We start from the raw sequence: 25,632 nt of genomic DNA, 5'->3' as shown, positions 1-25,632 counted from the left end.
TGTGAAAAAGCCATGGAACCACCACTCATTTCTGTATATTTAACTTTTAGTGAACCAGACTTTAAAGTAAAATTTTTAAAGTGCAGTGGATCCCTGGGTTATCTAAATGTCTTTCTAAATATTGCTTTGAACACTTGGGGGCTTTTTCACTCCAGTCCTTGTACCCGAATATGGATTTTTGTTTGTTAAACCACTCTTACCTGTGAATTATTTAAGCATAAAAAGGCCACCTTGTTGGATTAAATTATCCTTTCATTTGTCAGGGCAAACAATACAGTTCGCATTTCGGAAAATGCTCATACAGGGAGGCTTGGCCTTCTCTTATTCAAATACTATTACTTGGCTACAAATGTAAGAGCTCTTAGCTTCTGGCAGTGGGATCTCCCTGAAGATAACTGGCCGGATGGATCTCCACTTTGGCTTGAAATCGAATCCATATCAGCTGTGAGGACCTCTCTCCCACTCTGCTCTTGAGTGCAGCCCTGTTGTAAGCTACTGGATAACAACTTTATAATAAAAACTCCTTAAAGATTTTATTTATTTTGATCAAATTTAAATATTCATAGAGTATTAATATATTGTCTCTACATAGACAATACATCTATGTATCATTTTGCCAGATTCAAACAGTCGATGCTGGTCCTCTCAGGGAGGCCTGGATCAGTGAGCTGCGTGTTTCAGCATGAGAAGAGTTATTGAAGGGGGGCTGTTCAACTCCAGATATAGACTGATTCAGTTAAAAATCCTGGACAGTGTGGATCTAATATCCAACCAGATTATAACCTGGCAAATTTGGCTGCTCTGATAGGACAAAGATGCTTCCCGCCCATCAAAGGTAGGTTATGAGCCATTTTTTAATAGCATCTTTAGGTTTTTGCTTTTGCTTTGTTACTAGCAGCCAGTCACAAATACGGATGGTTTGTTCCCATTTTTTAAGTTAGATCTATGAAAGTTTGACCGATAATACAATAGTATTTTTACACCAACCAGGTGATTCTCAAAGAGTTGGCATACCTCGGTATGGTGTGAAGTATGTTCTGAAAAAATGTATGGAAGATGGACAGGTTAAATACAAATAATAAAGACCTAAACAGTACCTGAAACCAGTATCCCTAAAAAAAATAGAACCAATAGAGAACAAAAAAAAGGACAACTCCCTTCAGGAAGCTAAGGAAACTTTTCCTGAAGACTACTTAAGGAAAGTACAAGAAAGCTTTTCTAAGAGGGTTCTGGCTGTATTGAAGAATGAAGATGGTCATACCAAATATTGGCTATCAAACTTGTTAGAATTGTACAAACTCTGTTTCAGTTTATGTTTGCACATGTTTCAATAAATGTGACGCACCGAGACAGGGTGAAAAATTGTTCTGTGTTGAAAGAAATCAAAATTTGAGAAACCTCTGGGCTAAATAGTATCAGAAAAATATATCTGGTATTTTTAGTTTTTTTACAAAGGGAGGTTAGCCAATGGAAACATTTCGCATCATCACACATAGGGCAGGTAAAGAAGAGGAATGGACTTGTATTTAGTATCTTCCCCTCACATCATCTACTGTAAATGCATTATAATGTTTTAGAAATGTGTTCAAAGTGAAACACAGACACGACTTTCATGGAAAGTCTAACCAAAGAAAGATGGTGATGACGGTAAATTTGGATAGTTTGGATAGAACCGACCCTGTCAGCATGTATTTGCAGTAAATGCAATTTCCTGCTGCAGTCGAGGAACTGTCGGTGGTATAGTTCCAGTGGATTAAGGCTTCAGTGTGTGTGTGTGTGGTTGCAAATGCCTTTACCTATGTTTTTGTGAAGTTTGGAGCTTATGTGCGTGATGTGATTTATGTCCTGCGGATGTGGCACACATGGGGACCTCTAATCCCCAGGATACAAACACAGTGGGTAACCTGTTGAAAGAGTGTTGTGTCTAAGCGAGGGAGTGAGGTGAGAAAGCAAATAACTTTACAGGACATGATCCAGTGAAGCTGCTCATGGCTGAGGAGACAAACAGGGATTAGCCTGCATGGTTTTGCACTTCACTGTATTTGTATTCAAGATGGAGGCCTCAGCCTCTGGTGTATTTAACAGCAGCATCTAACCTTGATAAACAGCAGAAATACAGCTTCAATTGGAACATTTCTGAAATAGTTACTGGCAGTGGTAGGCACCATTTGTACCAGATATAAGATTCAAGACAGTAAAGCAGCTAAAATTGACCTTTTTTACAGAGAGATGATGAGCTTCTGCAGCCTGAAGACAAAGTGAAAAATTACTAATCGGCTAACAATATGACACGACATGATAATTAATAATCCAATTCTCCACCATCTAATATTGAACTTAATACCTTATGACTGTAAAAAAGCTTTTTAGAGACTGATTTGTGATGCACTCAGGGGTGTTTTATTTCATTAGTGGCTAAATATATGGTGTCAACACAAAGTGTAAAGATTTAAGTTAAGTCTCTTTTGCTCGCGTGTTCTCCTATCGTTTTAAAGCATTTTATTTCCTTCGTGACAAACGGGGAGAAATAAATTGGCCATTTCATTGTCAAAGGTAATGGTGAAATAGTGAAAGTTTTTAGCAAATCCACATGAGCAATGTTAAAACACTGACTGTTTAGCAGTCAGAAGTCCTGAAGGCTACAGGCTGCATTAGCTCTGGCTCACACTCTACAACCAACATGAGAACCTCACCTCTGAAGGTATTTTTTTTTTTGTTTCTCAAGCTGACAATATATCTTAGCTGTTCAGATGATATGTAAAATGTATTATATTATTGCAGTTTATTCAGAAGATGACATATAATATAGTAATGTGTATGATATGAACTACAGACACGATAATGTAACAGCAACTGTCTTTTCCCACCTTTTGTTGTTTAGTTCTTTTTCATAAGATTATGTTGTTGGTTTTACCTTTTTTTTGGATAGACTCAGTATTAACAGGTGTAAAATTTGTTAGAAAGAGTGCAAGGGGAATGACCAGTGCCATTGTGAGGCTGTGATGTAAATTCTTTTACCAGCAGCAGGCGCAACTAATATTTTATTAGCGGAACGTACCGGTTTATGGCAGCCAAAGCTCGGCAGCAGCGGCTTCAACTTTTGTTTCCTGGTCCAGCTGTGGAGCTGATAGCTCTGCAACCACAAGCTTCCATTTGCAGAGAAGAGAAATTCGAAAAAAAATGCATTTCCCTTTTTAAGTCTATTCGCTATTACAAAGGCATGTTCATTGTTCAAAATGCTTAAGCAATTAGGAATCTGCACTGTTGTATCCTTTCTTTTAAAGACAGTAGGAGATCAACATGTAAAACATACATTTGTTTACTAGGAAAACAGACCGTCACGGTATGAATTCTTGTCTGTTTCTGTTCCAGATGAGGACTACACGCTGCGGATCCTGCTCTACTCACTCATCTTCTTCTTGAGCGTATTCGGCAACCTGCTGATCATTGTGGTGCTCACGGTCAATAAGCGCATGCGTACTGTGACCAACACTTTCCTGTTGTCGCTTGCCGTCAGTGACCTGATGATGGCCATCTTCTGCATGCCCTTCACCCTCATCCCCAATATCCTCAAGGACTTCATCTTTGGAGCTGCCATGTGCAAGATAGTGTCCTACCTCATGGGTGAGTGAGGGAAAATATCAAGGGATAAGGGGAAGTTGGGTGAGTGAGGAGGGCAAAACTATTTAGAATCAGGCGGTGACGAGAAGTAGCTAATAAAGTACTCTTTTCTAGTTTTCTATATACAGTAGGTATGCAGTATGTAGATACCATGAAGTCTTGAGAAACCCCTAATTGCTTCATATTTTGCCACCAAAGAGAAATATATTTTGGTAATCTTTTGAGGTGGTTTTGAGCAATAGTTTTCCAGGCCTTTTGGAGGTCTTTCTTTTCTTAGGTTCCTTAGCTGCTTTCTCACCGATTTTCAGTCCAGACTATGACTTATTTGCTCAGACATTTTACACTGACCACTGACCTATGAATCATTCAAGCACAAAAGGCACCTAACTCAAGGGATACACCTGTGATGTATCTACACATAACGAACAGCACCCATTTGTTTAGCTGCATGTTGAATGCCAAAGATAACACAGTTTGACAGGCATGAAATAGTATTTTTGCTCCAACAAGGTGATTCCCAACAAGCTATTAACCCAAAAAATTGCATGTTTTAGTTTGGTGTGCAGTGTTCTCCTGAAACAATTTGAGGAAACTCAAACAGTGGAGGAGGCCTCATCAGAAATGGTCTCCAAGGATGGGTAGCTGTCAAGAATCAATTGTTAAGGAAGGGAAAAGGGGGGAAAAGAGCAGGCTCAGATATACCAAATTACACAATAGTGGGCTGAAAATCTGTGAAAACAGTTCTTATGAAGTGACAAATCCTCCCCAGAGCCCGGATCACATAAATATTTAAGCAGTGTGGGATCATCTTGACAGAGAGCAAAACAAAAAAGAGCCAACATTCAAAAACGTGCTTTGGAATGTCCTTTATGAAGCCTGAAACTATTCTTAAAAGAAGAAATTACAAGAAAGCTTGTCTAAAAGGGTTCAGGCTGTGTTGAAGAATAAAGGTTCTCATCCCAAATAAAATCAAATCGGGGGAGGCTCAGGGCATTTGCATAGTACTGTAAGTTACCCAGTAAACTTGTATCCAGATCTGCATCCCTGTTCAAAATTTCAGATGTCTTATGCACAAACCTTTTTAACGCTCAACAGGTGATTAGTGTATTTTTAGATCCTAGTCTTCAAATATTACTTGAGTTAAGTGCCATTTATTGTTCATCACCAAAGCTAAGAGAACAGATTAAGGAAATGGACCTGCTTCAGTATAATCCACGTTTATGTGAAACGCTGAGCCTGATTGTGAAGGCTTTTTCAAGAGATTTCAGCTACAGTATATGTATCTTTTTTTTAATTCATACCGGCAAAAAATTCCCCCCCTTTAACCTTTACTTCATAGCAGAAACATTTTCAGTTGAATTCAGCTTTGAAAAGCCATTTAAAGTCTGATCTCAATGTATTTTAAGCAGCTCAGCCATAACCTAATGCCTTGGGATGAGCACTTGCAGATGGGAGGTCAGTTGCCTCATAATAGAGGTTAGAGGTGCATCAGCCAGTGGGAATTTCAGTCAAGACTTTGTATGTACAGACATGATTGGAATATTAGTCAGAGAGAAATGTTCAAGTTTAAGATTGCTGTGAAGATAAAACATGACCAAACGTTACACAAGCACGCTAATCTCAGGAAAAAATATCTCAAAATGAGAAGATTTAATTTGATTCATATAATCAGATATGTTCAGTCATACATGATACATCAGTGATTGATATTATCATTAGATAGTTAGTGTTGATGATTGTGATGGAAAGCCTTCTTTGAGGATGCACTGCAAATGAGCAGAACATATTATCTCAAGTAAAGAATTTGCCATGAGGAATTCAATTTCTGAGCATTTTTGTAAGCTCTGAATGCACATCGCTCTCCAAAGAAGAGTGACACATGGGGTGAAATGTAATGGCAAGATATTTAAGGACCTTTTTTGCAACAGTGTTGGCATTTTTTCCTGCTCACAAAGCAACGCTGAGCTTTTTTCAGACACATGAAAAGACGCGCGCTGGTTGTAACCAAAGCAACAGTCAGAGCACCCTCAGCCCAGTCAGCTAAGAATTATTCAGCCATTCTTTTGTTTGTTTCTGGAAACCAAATTACATATTTGCTCATTAATTGTTCTGCTAACTAAGCCAGATGTCTCAGTCACTACACAGCATTGTCATGGTTTGTGAGGAACACACAGGCTTAAAAGAGCAGGCAATCCAGCCTAACCAGCAGGACTTAGAGTGAAACAGTGATATCCAATATAAAACAAGAGGTGTAGAAAACCCTTCTCTCAGGTGAAAGAGGAGGTTTTTGACCCATGCATCTCACCGCCTGTCCTTTTTTGCTTAATGTAATGCTTGCATAAAACAGATGTCCAAAAAAAAGAAAAAAGAAAACCAACAAACAAAAGTAAAATTGCAACATAAGGAATAAAGATATTGAATGTAATTATGGTTTAGGACTGTGACATTGAAACAGATCCTCCTGGTGAATGAGTTTGCCATGACTATGCGGATTCTAGTTAATGGGGGTGCATGTGAAAAGGAAACTAAAGGCTCTGGTTCTCAACTCTCCCCTACCACTGCTGACACAGACTGTAGCCATGATGGTGACACAACTGTCACTGTGACTGGGGCTGTAGTCATGCTGTGCTTTGTGTTTTTTACGAGTCTGGCTGTGACATTTTTCTTTATGAAAGGTTGTAACCCTGCCCACATGCAGCGCTCGAGTTTGTGCAGTGTTTCTGTTCCAAAGGTCCTGGGGTGTGTTGGTACCAAGTAGGTCATAATGGTGCTTAAAAATTCTAACAATACAGCAGCCGGTCAAGAGGCATCATAGACTGATCCACAAAGGCAGTTGCAGTCAGAACAATAACTAAATCCTGCCATGGCTTCACCAATCACAGCTGGGCAGAGCCAGATATTTTGATATAAGCAATGAGCACTATCATGTGGAAATTTGTATGATCACAGTTTTCAGTATTATCTGCAGAGCACAGATTAGTGTGTTATAACTCAGCTCAACCAATGCACCATCAATATATTTTGAGAGAACACAAAGAAGATCTGAAAAACAGTAATGCCTGTCAGTTTTGGGAGCACCATACTGCTACATAAGTGTGTTCAGTGTCACACAGTGGAGTGTTGAAGTATTTCTTCTTTTTCAACTTCCAACCTAAAGGCTTCTCAGAATTTGAGGCTTTTTTTTTTACTATGTTTTCTTGAACTTCTTGGCTACTTCAAGAAGATAATCCAACCATTTTTAAAAATGTTCTATCGTGCCTTTTTATCCACTCGAGAGAAAAAAATTGAGTGTGTTTCGATTTTGACTTTTTATACCAAAATAAAATAACCCCCTTTTTTTGTGTTGTAGTACTCGTTTCTGAAAATAAAATACGAGAGGCAAAACCCATTTGATGCTGATGGAAAACTGCCTTTTGAAGTGATTGATACGCTTCCAGCAGAAAATGAAAAAAACGACTAAACGATGAAACGCAGCAGCCCTTTATAGTCCTGCTACAATAAAGCTCCAAGTGGATGCTGGTCCTGCAGTCATGAAGTTAATAAGTTTTCTGACCTCATGTCAATCATGTTACAAAGGGGGTTTATCTTTATTGAGAACAGACCATTTTCATGATATTTCCCAATTTTTGGCTGTTCATTGATGTGCGCTTCCACTGTTATTCTCTTTAAGTGAGCATTTTTTTCTAACAGTTTGCATTGAAGTGTGTCATGTGCCTCTGTAGATATCTCTGTAGAGTCACTTTTCAAATGTTTATAGATTTTTATTTCAAGGTACCAAAATTGAAAGAGATCCTCATACAAACTCCTAACATGAAGGAATGGTTTGACATTTTGGAAATGTGCTTATGTAGATATGCAATGCAAAGACACAAGTGGGATCTGTTATCTATAGACTGAAAGCAACGGATTTAATTAGCTTAGCATGAATACAGTCTCTTCAAATATAGAATCATCTCTTTATATGACAGTATTTAAAATTCTCTCTCACAAGTACATGTACCATTAAACCCTACAATTTTATCGGCTTTTAAGATGTGTTCTATTTTCATGTCCACCCAAATACGATATCCCCATCTTTAACTCAGCAGAAGCTCTACTGTAAATCTTTGATCATGATAAGGCTGTCCTCCCAAAAATGACCCCAGGGGTTTGTTCATTCAGATAGAAAAGACCTGTAATTTAATTCAATATGCAACCTCGAGTGGTCATGACGGGCATCCTTAGGGTGACTATACCGTTAATTTGGTCCTAATATTAACTAAGTGATGCTACTGCCAAAGCCCACAAAAGGACTAACAAGTATTTCAAAGTACTGTGGCGTTTTTTTAACCGTCACCATAAACTAGAAAAAACAGTTGTCAAAAGTTAATTTCAAACTAGTGTTTCACCCACCTCTCCTCCTTCCTCTTTTATGAGGACTTTGTTGCTTGTCAAAGGAAACATTTGAGAATGACGTTTCCCTCTAAGGCCCAAATGAGTCATATTTCTCTTCTGCAACCTGTAGGGGGAGTTGCTTAGAGGAAACCGTGATGGACTGTATGAACAACCAATCTATTTGGTTATTTTAGTTGAAAGATTTGATGATTTTAAAGTACAGTACTCTAAAGTCCTGATTACACTGGATATAAACCCCTTCAACAACTGTAAATATCAGGCTATTCAGTGCAGTGTAAAAGTTTTCAACCACCTATGATACCTGAGTGAATTTACTCTACAGCATGCGTTGGCTTTCATGGGCTCCAGCTCTTCTGGTCACTGATGTGAGCTCAACACCCAGGTGCATGGGATCATTTTCACTGAGGACGCTTTGTTTAGAGCAACAAAAATGGCTACAGCCCTTATTTTGATTATAGAATCACATTTATTGATCCAAACAGGACAGGCATTGGAAATTAGCAGCAGGTATAAATACTGTGATGTATTGCATTTAATAACTGTTATTTAGTTTTCTACGTTAAGGCATGTTTTCCTATAAAAGAAGAAAAACAAATTGCATGGACATCTCACATGGAGGCTTTGAAACTGACAGAAACAACTCATGGACAAAAAGAGAAGAGATTGGCTTATTTTACCTGACTGCAAGACAGCCGGCAGCTCACTCTCAGTCTTGCCATGCGGGGCTGATGGCCGCAGTCTTCTGAAATACTAAACTTGCCAAGTTATTTGAAAATGCCATGCTGATCAGAGGTTGTTGTCCAAAGATGAAGAGGTAACTCATTTGCAGTGATCAGTTTGAAACATGATCTAATTCTTTCTCTCATTCAGCATGCCAAAATAAAGTGACAGCTGATCGGCCCTTTTTGTCATGGTTTGGTAGGGGAGGACCCAGGTGCAGACACGGACAAGAGCCAGAAGTGAAGTTAAGGGATTTATTTTAAATATAAACAAAAAGTGCAGCAAAGCTGGAACATTGAAAAAACTAAATGAAACAAAACTAAGAAAATAACAAAACCAGACTGAAATACTGGCAAGGACTGACGAGGAAAACCATGGAACATAGGACGGGACAGCTTGACGGGGTAGATAGAGGGAAGTGAGACGAATAAGACGAGGATCCGGCAAGGAGTGGTGGAACTGGCATGATCTATATACCAGGGAGGTTGATTACAGAACAGGACGCAGAGAGAAAAGGGCAGGAGACGGACTGAGGAGAGAGAGAGAGATGGCACAGGGGGCGAGGGAGAGTACGCTGACTATGAAAATGAATCTAACTAACACAAAGAATACACAAGGAGTAATTAAACATAACTGAATACTATGAGAAACAGAACTAAGGTGAAACAAAGACTGATCTAACACAGAAAGAATTCAGAGCACTGAATAAAAATAATAGAAGCAATAACTAAGTACAAAAAACGCCACTGAACACCCAGATCCTGACACTTTTGATGTAAAGCAAATTGTTTTGAAACTGAATCGTTTTCATTTAAAGGTTAAATAGTAAAATCACTTTGGATTCTTGTTACTGCTGTCAGAAGCGATTCCCTACTGTGATCGGAGGGGTTTGCACTTTTCAGATCATGGCATTGTGACAGTTATGGAAAGATTTGAATCCCAGATACTGTTAAACATGCGCTTGCCTTTGCACTAAAATTAGTTTCTGACAATTCGCAGATATTTCATGCCCTCGGATACTGACATTTTTACCCACTGCTGGGGCCGCATCTGACTAATCATTTTCTCATGTTTGTTCACTTTTCAACTTTACTTCTACTCACAAATACCGTAGTTGGTTTTGGCATTAGAATAACATTTTCAGTTTTAAAATTGATAAAATACATGATCGGGGTCTGCTAAAGCTGTCAAATATTGAAATGAAAAAGGAAAAGTGTGTGCACAAGAGAAGCTCCTCTTACAACAATTACAGCTGCAGCTCTCACAGGCTATGTCTCTAAAAGTCTGACACAGCTGGCCACAGAGATTTGAACCCATTCCACATTAAACAACTGCTCCAGCTCTTTGAATCTGTATGGATTCTGCCAACGTACAGTAATCTTCGTCTTACAGATTCATTCCAGTCAGATTGAGGTCTACGCTTTGACTTAGCCAAACCAAGACATATAAATGTCTCGTCTTAAAATCACTCCAGTGCTGCTTTAGTTACATTCTTGTGTCATCGTCATTCCTAAGGGTGAAACTCTTTTCCCAGTCTAAATCTTTAAATCTAAATCATTTCAATGCTCATGAATGTCTGAGGCCCTGTTGATGAAAAACATCCCCAGGGCGTGTTTACAGTGCTCTCAGCTGATGAGATATGTTGGGTTTGGGCTACTTGCAGCTTCTTCCTAGATGTCAGGTTCAGTTTTAATCAGAGTAGGTTATTCCACAAGTTTGGGGAGTCTCCCAGATGCCTTCAGGCAAATTACAAATATGCTCTCTCGCTCTCTCTTTAAGCAATTTTTTGTCTTACCACTCTATCATAAGGCCCGTCTTATTGGAGTGAACCAAGTTTCACTTTGGAGTTTGAAAAAAACTTAATTTGGTCCGATGAACAGACTGTCTAATTTGTGCAGCGGAGCTTTGGAGCTCAAACACTGAGAGCTCATTGATCTTCATTGTGCTGCTTGCTCTGTAATGTGTCCAATTCTGTGGCCTTTTACAACAAGTGGAATTTAAGGAGCTCTTGTGACACTTAGATCAATGGAGTAAAGTGAATTAATTAGGTGATTTTGTTAAGGCAGTTAGCGTGTTTTGCTTTTGTTTTTTACATCAGCCTCTGGCTCATCATGTTTCTCTGTTGTTATGTTAGACTCTGTGTCTGCACTTTACCTCGCTTTGTCATTACTCTGCATCTGTCACTTGTCAAACGTTTAGTCCAGAGACAAAGGAAACGACATAATTTCCTGCTATCCATTAAATTACTAGGCAAGGTGTGGTGTTCCTCCCCCCACTATAGAGGATATTGCCACAGCAAGTGCAATGTATCATAACATACAATTAACTCATTAATGATGAAATTCATTATCAACTATTAATTGACTGAATCAATTAGTTGCTGCAGTCCTATTATTTTCTAACACACGTACACGCACAGCGGAGGCTCTTAGGAGAGGGAATGAAGTCAATGAAGGATTTAGTAATTCCTAAAAAAATATTTTTCTGTTCTATCATTTTTCTGAACGAGTAAGGTGGAATGCAGAAAATTTCAGGAAGCATACAGAAAAAAGGTTAAAAACAAATGAAAAAGAGATTAAAGGATAAGACCGGTTTTTTGACATTGGGCCCTTGATTTCACATTATAACATGATGTTCTACTCACCCCTGCTTGTTGTTGAACATTTGGAGCTGTTCCGAAGATATTCGCGAGGCGTCTGGCTGCTCTCTTGAGATATTCGGCCATGAAACGGTTTCCTATGGGCAAGCTTATACAGGCACAAACGATGCTGTTTATAATTTATTAATTACTCTACACTAGCACTGATAACGTGGAGGTGCGTCGCTTACTTAAAAAAATCCGGGTTACTAATTTTGAATTTTAGCCGAATGAATAAATAGGCAGCAGGTCTGTGGGCTGTCTGGTAGTAGCACGACGAGGACGTCAGTAACACCCACTTTACGACAAAAAAATCAAAATTACAATAACCCGGATTTTTTTAAGTAAGCGACGCACCTCCACGTTATCAGTGCTAGTGTACAGTAATTAATAAATTATAAACAGCATAGTTTGTGCCTGTATAAGCTTGCCCATAGGAAACCGTTTCATGGCCGAATATCTCAAGAGAGCAGCCAGACGCCTCGCGAATATCTTCGGAACAGCTCCAAATGTTCAACAACAAGCAGGGGTGAGTAGAACATCATGCTATAATGTGAAATCAAGGGCCCAATGTCAAAAAACCGGTCTTATCCTTTAACTGAGAATGTTTGAATGAAATTATTGACATATATGAAAAATAGTTTGAAACTGAACAAGATGATTGCGGTGGCCCCTGTGAGAAGGATGTATCTCAGAAGTAAAGAAAAACGAAGGAGGATTTAAGAAAGAAAACCTGTTAAATGAGGAAATCAATCTTCAGGAAAAAGTAGGAAAAGCCCAAAGAGACACTGTTGGCTGACTGTTTATTGCTTCACTGGTTTCTGCTCTAAAGCTTCATTCAGAGGTTTAAGCAACATTAAATACCCCTGGGTCCTCACTCTGTCTTTCTCATACACACACACACACACACACACACACACACACACACACACACACATACGCACACACACACACACACACACATACACACACATAAATACATTTTGTATTGTCACTGAGGACATGGATTAGAGAGGTAAAGAGTAATTTCCCGTCTTGTATTGTGAGTGTGTAGGGGACAGATCATATCGCAGCATGATTTCCTTTACCACGAGATTCAGATAACCATCCCCACCTTTCCATGTCTTACTATATTCTTCTCCAAGCACATCTTCTCAGAGCGCCACGTTTTGTTGTGATCACAGATATGACAATCACATTACCAAACTTGTTCTTACTTTTTATTTCGGGTCCAAGACCTTTTCTGAGGACGGATCTGTAATAACTTTTTGTTTTCATTTTTATCAATATCAACACAGACCGCATACACCATGTATGCTTACCTACTTTTAGAATAATCTTTTTTGTTCTCCTACAGGAATATCCGTGAGCATTTCAACGTTTAGTCTGGTTGCCATAGCAATTGAGCGCTACAGTGCCATCTGTAACCCTCTGAAGTCACGGGTGTGGCAGACCCGTTCCCATGCCTACCGTGTGATTGCTGCTACGTGGGTGCTGGCTTTCATTATCATGATCCCCTATCCAATCATCAGCCACCTGGAGTCTTTTCAGCATCCTGACACCACTACAGCACACCAGTGTCGCCACAAGTGGCCCCTCGCAACTGCAGAGCAGACCTGGTAAGTGTTTGGGCTCTGAACAGGGCGTCACTTAGATAACAGAGTCAATCTGCACCTGTGGTAAAACGAAAACCTGTTCAGTTTGTTGTTATAATAATTAGTAGATTGTAGCATTGTAAGTTTTGTTTTTCTTCAGCTTTGCCTAACAGGAACCTCATTTTCCACAAATAAATATTGGAATTGGGTATGGTGAATTGTTCAGTGATGTCGCTTTGACTGTTTGAGAACACAGAGTGACTGGAGTTACTCAAGGCTGCATACCGTTGCAAATAGCGACACAGATAAGGTTACATGGCAGCCGCGCATTGAGTTGAAATTTGTGTATTGAGAGATAAAATGCGGCTGCAAATTTTCCATAAAATTTACTATAATTCACTCAATTCTGAACTGATTTTTATGACATCTGGGTTAATGTGACAGTGAAAAAAAAAACCTTCACTTTTAAGATTTCAATTAAGTTGGTTCACTGGTGGCTGATCTGACTGACTCTTTAAACCCCGAAAAATGAAGCTTCTGAACAGCAAAAAAATTTCCTGTAAGAAGGCCTCGGATGAATAAATGTTATTATTTTTTTAGAGCGAGTTTCTCTAATTATGTACACTTCTGTACATCAACAGCCAATGAGGCATACATATTGCAATATCTATGGTCATACCAATTGACTATATAGCAAATTTTCACACAAGAACACTACATATTTGTAGGAGAATGTGAAGACAATTTGGTCTGCAGCTCATAAATGTACTTCTCATCTGGAGAATTTCTGCAGAGCGCCCAGTCTGGAAAAGTTGCAAAAGTAATCTGTGGAAATTGCTGTTTTCTGTACAAAATGTTCAATAATAGCATATGAAGGTCCTTGTTGAGTTTTGTGATTATCCATACTGTGTCCAAAAATAGCAAGGATAAGTGGAAAGTTCCATAAAGGTCGGATGAATGGAGAACAAAGTAATAACTCATACTGGCACACACACTCACAGTAAATGCTCTGGAAGATTTACTGCTATGGTCGCCCAGTGTCACAACAGCTGATCTTGCTGAGAGTTTACTAAACGCAGGGTGGAAACATTTGTTCTTTTGATATTGTAAATAGAATATAAATTGGTTTGTTGACTCATCTTCGCTAACTCCATCTTACTGCTTTGGAACATGATAAGTGCCTACCGATGTGGAACACATTTATTGTAAGTCGCTTTGGATAAAAGCGTCTGCAAAATGACCGTAATGTAATGTAATAAGTGAGTCATACATTTTACTAAGAACCCACTATGAGGGGTAGTCTGGGGGGTGGCTGGGGCAGTCTCAGGCAGCTTTGGCTCGTCTTTGTCCCCCACTAAGTGCAGACTTCTTGTCAATCACAAGTCAGTACCCTGACTCATAAAATATACAGTACCCTGTATATAAAAATATACAGTACGCCGTTGTATTATTGTGTCAGGTGGTACATATACGTGTTTACCCGTGATGACCTAACAATGAATCTGAGCCAGGAATCATTGTAACCATTTCACCGTGGCCGGTTAATGCATTCGTACATGATTTTATGATATAAATTTTTAAAGTATTTTGCACCTCTAAATAATTTCAGATGCATATACTACAGCCAGGATTAGTTATTTCCAATACAATGGTTCAAGCAGCTCAACGAGCTGCTATCACTGTGGGATCTGCAGCATATTTTCTGACCACCCATTCCTGCCCATGACAATGTTAAAACTGCCCGCTCCTGCACTAGGATCCAAATCCCAAAGCAGTCCTCCAGCATATACAAACGCACACAATCTAACATTATATAAGAAGTATTGGCTCATATTTGCAGGGCAGCTGGACAGTCAGAGCAAACAGGGTTTATCTGGAGGAGAATCTTAAAGACCGAGGAGTGTTTCAGAATACTGAAAAGCGCATAAGAGGGTGGCAAGAATACTGCAGCAATGCACAGTATGAGACTTTATTCCAAACCAGAGAGGTGCCGCTGACTAGATTTACACTACAGTACAGCATATTTAGGTAATTTCATCTTGTGTTACATTATGAACAGTCCAGTAGTGTTGTAACTAAAGTGGCAGATTTATAGTATTTATATACTTTTCTTCTTTTTAAATGAACATGATTACATTTTCAGAGTATTACAGTTCAAAACAGCACATCAAATGAAACACATATCATATAATCAGGACATGATGTGTGGACAACGTGCAGTTTTGTTTCAAATAAACTTTAGGAGAACTGTTTGAGGGTTGTTTATGTGTGCGTCAGTGTACCTTCAACAGGGTCTACTTCAGTACAGTGAGCCATCTAATTTGCTTCCATGTTTGGCCACAGAGCCAGTTTTTAAAGCTCTTTCTGTGCGTCTGTGTTTTTGTGGAAACATTTGGACAGATAAAGAGAACAGACAATGTTTTAGAGTGGTTTTGCTTTGGATTTTTAAGAGGGCAGGCTTGGGAGTAATTTCACTCAACTCAGGATATGTTTGTGTGTATTTGCACACGGTTTACAATTTAGAATTTTTATCTCTTTGTATATGTCTGCTCTTTTGCATTTGATCTTATGTCTTTGCCTGAATTGATAAGAAACGCATAGATAATTCCCACGTCTTCAAGGTATAATGAGGAGACTGTGGTATCTGTTTTTTTTCCCTCTCTCTCTTTACACTTTTTTTTTGGTTTGATAAATGCATCAGCCTTAGGAAGACACAAACAGTAATTTCTTGCCTTCTTTTCTAAGCTGAAGAATGGTTTTCCCATTTGGCTGGCTTTGTATTTTGTATTATCCAGAAGAATAAAATTCTACTTGAAAAAAAGTAATGGAATAATAGTTATATACTTGTGTATGTGTATGTTATCATACCAGTATATTAAGATATTACATAAACTATAAGGGGTTGCTAATTCCGAAAGGTAAGGTCCACAGGATTGAAAAATTTCCCAAGTTTCTCACCTAAGTTGCACAAACTTCATCTCCTGTCCTCCTATTAAAAATTTAAATCTTTTATAGCTAATCTTTAGGAATTCTGTAAAGGCTAAGTTTGGCTGAAGGGCATCAGTTTTTCAAAGTGCAATGCTTTGATCTGTTATACAAACATAAGTCTATCTCCATCCATCAACTCCCGTTTTGACAACCCTCACTTGTGTTTCTTGCAGGTATGTCCTACTTCTGCTCGTACTTTTCGCGATTCCAGGAGTGGTGATGATCGTTGCCTACGGATTGATCTCCAGAGAACTTTATCGAGGCATCCAGTTTGAAATGGGCCACAAAAAAGACTCTACTGGTGAGGCCAGGCACACTTCCTAAGGAAAAATTGAGAAAGTAATAGAGTAGAGATGTTCTTGATGTCACAGAATCTTGTGTACTAGAAATAGAATTACCATAGACACATATGCAACAGGACCAGATTCAGAATCAATTGTGTCCACAACTTTCAGGCACAAACTCGCCACTGTTCCTTGATAATAAATACAAAAAAAGGGGGTAAAACTATTCATTGGTAGTGATCAAATATATTGTTCTAACTATTTTACAGCTTTTTTTTAAATTAAACATTCTGTTTTATCTCCCAAGCTTGGAAAATACCATCTGCCCCAAAACATGTTCCTCTGTTGAGGCACAGCTCATGTTTTTCATGAATATCCCAGTCAAAAGAATTCTAATAAATGGAGGACATAATTAAAAAAAATGTGGATGCCTCTGAGCTCTTAAAATATTGCCATTGTATCTTTTTTCTTTTTTTTGGAAGAAAAGAAAGCAGGATTTTTGAATTTCATCAACAGTTTCTAATATCCAGAAATGGATAATTACTGTGCATCAGCAGGAACTGCCAGTCACTTTTCAGCCCATTAGGGTGAGCAGCTGCTCTTTAAATAAGTATGAGTCACTCAAATAACTCTTAGTATTGGCTGCGTGTATCATCACAGAAATCAATCAACTGGCTGCAGAGAAAAAAAAATTCTCAGGTCAAGCGTTTTTTAACCTAGAGGCAGGAATATTGATTGAATATCTAAAAGTACTGTACCATAAGGACATGTATTGGAAATGGAAAAAGAAAAAAAAAACGTGTTTTGTAGCATTTAATGAAAACACAAATATTGTTTTTCACCTCGCTGTCCCATGCAGATGTGAAGAATGGCCTGACCTCCACTGTGTCTAACGGTAGTGACGATGGTGATGGTTGTTACGTGAATGCAGTCAAGCGGCCACATTCCATGGAGATGTCCATCATGACTGCATCCACCAGGCATATAAAGACAGAAAGACCACGCACTAATACATCGGAGGCCAAGCTGGAGGCCAAGAAGCGAGTCATTCGTATGCTGGTGGTCATCGTCGTTCTGTTCTTTCTCTGCTGGATGCCTCTGTACTGTGCCAACACCTGGCGGGCTTTCGATGACGTGTCTGCCAAAGGCGCCCTCTCAGGGGCACCTATCGCTTTCATCCATTTACTGAGCTATACCTCTGCCTGCGTCAACCCGATTATTTACTGCTTCATGAACACACGCTTCCGGAAGGCTCTGCTCGCCACCTTCTCGTGCTGCGGTGCACCTTGCCGTCACCGCCGTCGTCGTGGGCTACGTGACAACGAAGAGGATGTTATGGCAACAGGGGCATCCATGTCTAAGTTCAGTTACACTACAGTCAGCACCATGGGAGGCTGCTGAGGGAGATGGATGCAGGCACAATCCAGAAAAGACTGTTACTACGGTAACACAGCGCCCTTTGTTTTCAGGCCAATGCTGTGCTCATAGGAACAGTAATGTGACGTGGAGAAACAGGTTGTAATATGTAGCAGTATATAAGCTTCACCGTTGACTGTGCGTAAAAGTATATTGAGATTGTTTGACGAAATCCATTTTTACAGTGTAAATACCTTCACAGCTCTATTTCAAAAAGCACAAAAGTAGAGTATACAGTTATGTCTTGTGGCTGTGGACCAAGGCAAATTAGATGTTTGCCACAGCGTGTGTGCATTGGTTTTTAAATTTGCTGGTGTGGTGTAGAGGACATAATTAGAGTAGGGCTGTGTGATACGTGAGGAAGGCAGTTTTGGTAACTCACCAGTCATTATTAACTTAAAAAATAGCATTTAATTTTTTCATTTTGCTCTCAGTTGCTGAATAGTCTGTTGATGATGGTAACTCAGTTGCCTTGTGGATTAAGTGCCTGATTCCAAGTTCTGTGTTGCATTTGTCTCATGTTGTTGTGTTTATTACTTGCATAGTAATTACACGCAAATTACAACTATAGGTGTTTAAATGTAAGTTTAACTGAAAATCTTGCACGAGTATTTGGAAATTACTCATGAAAACTGATCGATTAGCTGTGAGATGATGAATCCAAAGTTCAGAATAGATAAAGAAAAAAACCCACACACAGTGTAATACCAGGCACTTACTTTACGTGTGTGTAGAATTTGTTTTAATGAAGTCATGCTTGTTTCCTATATTATATACTAGTGTCTAGTTTGCTCTTCACTGATAACATTTTGATAAGAATTGAAAATAGTTTTTAAATGAACATATCCCTATATTATGTACATTTCAGTACATATGTGTAAATAAAACCAATAAAAAAGCAACCAATGCATGAAACTAATTCACGGCTTAGAAATTTAAAGGCAAAATAATCCACTACAGCTCCTCTGTCAGCATTTTAAAGCTGTGACTAAATTGGAAACCAGTCTGCTAGTGCAGTGGCTTCTAAATTAATTCAGCCCAGTGACCAGGGTTTCCATCTTCTGTCTACCAATATTTGTTATCAGTCGGACTGAAAGCTCTCTAAACTCACCGCTTTGCAATGTGCAGTGATTCGAAAGGTCATTTTCTGCCAAACAAAGGCCTTTTCTCAAGGCAGTTCCTGAAGTGTTCAGGAAAAAACTGAAAAGAGAAAAATATGGTCCTACACCAGCTCCAAACCAAGGAGCAAAGTAAAGAGATCTGCTCCTGAGTGCACTTGGGCTCAGCTAAGGGCAAAAAAAGAGCTGTTATTAGACATTTACATGTTAATAATTCTGCACTGAAAGCACACAGAAAGGACTATAGGAGAGACTTGTCCTCCTCCCCAAAATGTGCCCATGAGTCGTCTGTTCATGTCGGCAGATATCTCGAATGATGTTCAAACAATCTGTGACCAGCAGTGGCTGTGAGATTGACTTAGGAGCAAAAATGGCGTCCACGAGAATAATCGTCATGTTTCAAAAATGATTATTTTATCCCCAATCAAAATCGTTTTGCAATCCAGCCCAAGTAGTTTTGATTTTTCACCTTAATCAAGGAATGTTGTTGGCAAAATCTAACCATGAAGTGACAGAGTTTTATTATAATATCTCGTGTTTGCATGTAAGCAAGGCAGGTAGCATAATCGTGTGCGTGTGGGTGATGATTCTGTTTTAAAAAGAATACATTTTAGCCCACATCATGATCATTTTCTGATCCTAACCAAGCAATGCTAACATCTAAGCACAACCTTTAGTTGATTTTAAGGGTTTTGGTGAAATGTAATTATATTGACTGAACATAACTAAAAGTGAAAAAGCAGTTGGTTAGTAATGCGTAAGTCTTGATCTCATGTCCCAAGCAGGTGCATGGCTCAGAGGGCTGAGCATGGCAGCCCCACCCCCTCCACAGTTTCTCGCCATTAAAATTTTGTGCTTGTTAAAACGAAACACCAGAAGAACATCTTCTCTGATGTTGAAACCGTGCATTATTTGGATTTAATTCTCGCTGCTCGTATAGTTCTTTACAGGACACTGTTATGAGTGATATTTAAAGGTATGAAAACTACATATATCCCTGTAATGTTTGGAGGATTTGTTGATCAAAATCATTTGGATCAGAATGGACTTTTGAGTTTATGACATACTCTTGAATGAATCATGAACGTCCCTCTCAATGCCCACGTGCAGGGATGGCTGACTTGCTCGATCCCTCCAACCTGAGCTTATTTGTTGGTCAATAAGCCAACTCGTCAGACATGGGGCTTGAGCATTTTCTGAGAAACATTAAGCTCATACATATCCATGGTTTCTCGTAAATGTTAAACGCAATCTTTCCCTTTGACGAATGGCTTGGTTTGGTTCAGTCTTATGAATGTGTACATGACTCCGTCACTTCTGAGCGCAACTGCGGGCTACAGAGTGGACGCCAGATTTCAGGGGTCTCTCTTTGTCAAATCTGTCTTGCGGGCTTGTGACTCTGGCGCCCCGACTCCTCTCTCACTAATTATGTTACAACCTCGGCCCCGACGGACTGAGCCGGTGAGCATATTTCACTGAGTGCACCAAAGCACAATGCTGTCAGTCTCGCAGCTAATGATCAATGGCCTGCCCATGTGTTAGTCTTTTTCTTTTTTATCCTAGATTAGTCTGTAGCATTTGTGGATTCTTATTTCATTCCAAGAAAAATATATATATTATCTGAAAACGTAATCTGCATAATAGAAAGTATAGCAAATGACGCACTTACTGACGCACCCAGGAGTAGATCTTTTAGCTTCTACTCTTGCCCCGGTTGCTCAAACACACAGAGACAACCTTTGCCTCACACAGGCAACAAAGTGACAGCAAAGGCATTATTGACCGTCCCCCCACGACACTGTGCAGGCCCCTTCATCTGTAAAACATAAGAGGCATTCATCTTGCTGTTAACATTATTTAGGCTTGATAGCCCTGTTCTGGTTACCTCTGGCGTCAGGCGACTGTGCGTGTGAGTCTGACCTAAAATATTCACATGAAACCAAGGTGAGATCCTGGAAAATAGATTGTCTTTCCAACAGAAACACCCTGATCTCGCACCTCATTGTTACCCAGAGAAGCAGACATTTTTCTCTGTGAATGAAGTTCTCTGACTGCAGTGAACTCCAGCCAGACTGCATTCATGCATCAGCCAGGAGCATTCCCCGCATTAGACGAATACTTCAGTACAGCCGTCTGGTTCTTTGTATATGAGTAACACTTGGAGGAAAAAACAGAAAAGAAAAAAGCCATCAGAATGATTTCCCTGGGGTGTCGCAGAGGACGCCATATCTTGCTCCCCAGCCCACCTCATTCTCTCATATACACACACACAGCTCTTAAACTGGTTATTATGCTGAGAACCAATTACAAGCAGATGTTGATAATTAGTGATTTCCCCTTTACAAAATTAATACTGGCCATAAAAATAACTGGGAGTGTAAACTGTTTGCTATTTTTTCTCTCACTGGCTCACTTGCACAAGGACATTTGGACTGTGAACGGAAATGAGAATGACTGTGAGCACATTTTCAAACTACTGGTAATTTCTCCCTTTTTTTAAAAACTTTTGGGATTTTCCTGTGCAACTTCACGAAAGACATTTGGATATCAAAAAGATTTCCTTTAAAAGGAATTCACGTAAAATGTTAAGTTAAAAATGGCCAGTAATTATCATAACACTGTCCTCAGGAAACGTTAGCAAAAAGCAGATGCTGAGTTATTCAGAGGTTAATTCACACATGGAAGTTACCTCTCGTGTCTTACAATGGTAGAAGAAATTAGACATATCTCAGTAGATCGACAACTGCACTGTCTGTAAATGTAATGTATGACAAAGTAAAATTTTGAATTTTATACTGTCAATCTCACAAGGGCTTTAGTGAGAAAAAAAAACAACACTTCAAGTTTAGGTAAAGGTAGTAATATCTTCATAACAAGGTGGATTGCTCTAATGTATTCCACTGCAGAAGTTTAAGTTGTCTCTACAGTGAACAAATTAAGTTGAAACATCACAATCACACACTTGCATTGGGTAATCAATCATGTTTTGTCAAGACAATGAGATGGCCTTTATGAAGAGGCAGCTCCTCACTCACTCTGTGATAATTATACCCCCGCAGGTGACAAAAGCCTGTTTCGGTCTGAGTTGATTTATTTCTCCCTCTGCCACCCCCACCACCCCCTCTCCCAGCTTCTTATTATCACGCTTGACCACGACGCTTCTTTTCGTAAGGCTTATGTGTGTCCGTGTCTGTTTGAACTGCTGAATGCTCCCATGAGCAGGAAACTGTTCCTCCAAGTGAAGCCATTTGTCACAATGAATAGTCCAAAATTCTTCGACACAAGTGTACCTGAGGGCAAAACTCAGGAGCAATGCTGCCAGGGAATGATAAGGACGCAAGCCACAGGTGTTGCAGAGGGAAACTTTGGGGCACATGAGTTGATATTTGGTACTGGATCTTTTTTCATTGCAAGCACTGAATGCTCTGGCAGTGTAGGGAGTACAGATTGTATTTCCATATTCTATTCTAATCAAATATTATTGTAAATTTCAGATATTCTTATATAACTAGTGACATATTTAAACACCTAAATTTTGGGCTCTTTCCACCACCCTGTTGCCTACAGTGTCTTGTGGGTATTCGGGTTCCGGTAAAGTCCAGTGCTTGAAAGAAATTTTCTGAATGAATTCTTAGCCTTACAATGTGGAATTTTTTTTCTCTTATTGCGATAGCTTTAAAAACCCTTTCCACGATACGCTCTGCCATGCTTTCAGTTGCTTTTGGTTACTCTCTCTCTGTCACCACGGTCGCTGCCCTATTCAGCTCCAGTAAACCAATTACTTAAAACGATATAGTGATATAATTTATTTACCTGACACTGATAGGCTTAATGAGCACTGAATTGATTTATTTGGCAGGAGCTTGAGTGTAATGGCTCTTTATGTATATATAGTAAGTCATACTCCTCAGGTTTGAGTAGGGCTTTACAGCGCTAATTTTGTCATAATATCTTTATTAGTAATGTGCACCGTGAGGTAACCTTGTTTCCTGGAAATTAAGTGTATAAAGTTCTAAATTAGCTTGCCCTTTGCTTTGTGTGGATCAGCTTAATGGCTTGATGGATTTTGTTGAAAGGGCAAAGCATTTCTGAATGAAATGCTACATTTATGTGGATGACAGTGGGTAAAAGGATCTGCATCCACACTGAATCCAGACTGCCAGGTATAGTTATGTAAAGGCAGCAAAAGCCCTTGGGTTAAGGTTTTGCATAAATTTAGATTATCATACTGGGTCTCAAGTCAGGATGGCTGTTTTTCTGCATTAAATCAGTGCAGCATCTTTTTCCTAACTTCATCTTAAATACTTCTAAATCCAATTCGCTGTTGATAATGAGCTGTTTTAGCAAAGAGTTTTAGGAGCAAAAGGAAGACACCGGAACTAGATTTTTAAAGGGGGCCACAACATGAGCATGCAAAAAGGAAATTGAAGTTTGTAGTCCACTAATAAGGCCAATGTATTCCAGGATATATGGAATTTTTTGTCCATGCTCTTCCTCTCCATCAGTTGTCATGACATATAAGCTTGGCAATTACTATATTAGGTATAATGGCTGACAGACAAACTGACAGATGCTACTGAAAACCTACCTTGACCTTCCCCATGGATTATGAATGACTAAAAATTCCCAGAAAAAATGTGTTATTTAATAGACCCTTTGCTTTTTTTTTTTGGTTGAGTCTTCAAAATATACAGAATTGACAGTTCTCTTGCACATGCAGCACAAGTTGCCATATGAGTTATGTTGTAATATAGTCTTCAGAGTTGTGGTGGTTTAGCAATGAATTTGTCATTTCTGCCATCATATCAGTTTGATCCATGTGGAATGTAGAAATCATATCGTGGAAAATGATGATGAGGATTAAAGAGTGTGTTGTCTGAGAGTAAATGTGGGTGTTGTTTCATTAGTGTTGATGTTCACGGTCTCTGGGGCAGATTTTGGATTATTGCAGCCATCTTTCTGTGAATGTCAGCAAATATAAATCATGTCCGCTTCGTAACTCTGTCAATACCTGCCCATCCGTAGCTTTGTTGAAAAAGATATATTCAGAATTGTGCTAAAATAAGATATTCTACTGTATATTTGCATTGTGATGTTCTGTTAAGGAAAGTACTGATATTGTGTTTTGGTGATCTATGGCTGTATGCCATGTCTCTAAGCACCACATTCAGGCCACAGGTGTCCGTGGGATGAATAAAAAATGTTAGAGTAGCATTCAAGGGAGCGTCAAGGTTTACTCAAATGGTCACAGTTGCCAGGCCACCGTTGCCTTAAGCGTGTATGGATGTACAGTAGCTGTGTCTGAGTGGATAGGTGTATATGAGGCCCTGATACATTTCCTGTGTATATACATGCGTCACTACTGTTTCAGTCAAAATAAGAGCTCAGCGAGAGAGCTTTTATGAGTCTTATTTTTCCTTTTGTTGAGATGGATATGAATCATGGCAAACACTTGATAGTTACAAATTCGTTGTTGGTTTGAATTTGTCTGTGAGAAAGTGGTAATGGTATAACTCTTACTGTGATTATGGTTTTGTTATTAATTAGTAGCAACTTTGTGAGTCTGTGAAAAACATTTGATGTGGTTTCATTAGGCAATGTAGACAACGCTATCTTGACAGTATGTTTGGTGCTGCTATGACACTGTATGGCCTTAGGTGTTTGCTTGTGTTTCTGGAATGTGTAATTTACCAATTTAGTTTCAGATTGGCTCTAAAAGGAGGAGGCTCAACAGGTTTGCCTCCTTTCTGAGAAAATAAAGCAATTGCTGTTGTTGTTACAGGCATTGCTTTTGACATGGCAAACATCACAGATGTGCTCACAGCATGAGGATCACCTGGTTAGCATTTCTATATTCCTACTATGGGGGCTTTTTAAGTTTGAGATCCTCATGTCTGACAAAAATAAACTTTGTGTTTTTCTGTCCACATTTCTGTCTCTCTCAGACGTACAGTGTTTAATATGTATGTACAGGTGGGTGTTTAGTCACATGGTGGTTATTTGCTTCAAATCTATTTGTGCAATGTTGTGTTTATTGTAATAAAGTCTCTATGTCAAATTATAACAGGTAATCCTCTTGTGCTGTCTTTATTGTAATTTGAAATTGTACTGCATAGCAAGAGTGACTAAATATGAGCTCTTTCATTCACATTTGTGATGTCAGTTTTGACACGGAAAAAAATGGATGGCCTAAAGATATAATAAGGAGATTTGCAGGGGTTTGCAGCCTGATTTGTTAAATCAAAAGATATTTTCCAAGAGAAAAGAATCCTAGAACTGGCTGTTCAATGTAAAGAAGAAATATATGAAATCATCAGTCACGTAATTTTCCTCAACTATCATGTGAAAAGGAAAAAATAAACAAGATCTTTAAAGATTTAAAGCACAAGCTGTGTGTGCATTAAATCTCTTTTTACCGAAAGTTTTATAGCCTTTGTGCAATGATTAAATTAGGAATGAGAATTCTAACTGCAGAGAGGTAGGATACCAGCAGCAATATACGAACAAAAGGGGCTCAGTAGAACTCAAGGGACATTCATGTTAATGTGTACGGATAAGGAAATCCTCATACCCTCAGACAATGAGGCATTCATAAACAAAGCTGCTGAAAAAGACAAAAAGCGCAATGTTTAGACTGCAGTGAGTAGCACAGCTCTTTAAAACTTAAATAGGCCTTTGAACTTAGACAAGGCCTCCAAAACAAAAAAAGCAGGACAGTAAGAATTGAGCTGCTGTTTAATTTCCTCCACAACGAAAAGAATTAAGGTGGTCTTGGATGTAAAATTCCCAAGCTAATATATATATATATATATATATATATATATATATATATATATATATATATATATATATATATA

General features: G+C 39.0%; 1 protein-coding gene across 1 annotated transcript in view; it reads left to right on the top strand.

The window, feature by feature from the left end:
• Positions 1-24,846, top strand: part of cckbrb (cholecystokinin B receptor b) — a 37,127-nt gene extending 12,281 nt beyond the window's left edge. The window contains exons 2-5 of the mRNA XM_075479466.1: positions 3,373-3,624; positions 12,732-12,993; positions 16,131-16,258; positions 17,101-24,846. Coding sequence (XP_075335581.1) covers positions 3,373-3,624; positions 12,732-12,993; positions 16,131-16,258; positions 17,101-17,642 — 1,184 coding nt within the window. The 3' untranslated portion in view covers positions 17,643-24,846. The remainder of the gene's footprint in view (positions 1-3,372; positions 3,625-12,731; positions 12,994-16,130; positions 16,259-17,100) is intronic.
• The last annotated feature ends 786 nt before the right edge of the window (positions 24,847-25,632 follow it).

This window comes from Odontesthes bonariensis, chromosome 12, assembly GCF_027942865.1.
Source record: "Odontesthes bonariensis isolate fOdoBon6 chromosome 12, fOdoBon6.hap1, whole genome shotgun sequence".
NCBI classification, from domain to species: domain Eukaryota; kingdom Metazoa; phylum Chordata; class Actinopteri; order Atheriniformes; family Atherinopsidae; genus Odontesthes; species Odontesthes bonariensis.
Note: the sequence above shows the minus strand (reverse complement) of the source record. Positions and strands in the feature narration are given on the sequence as shown.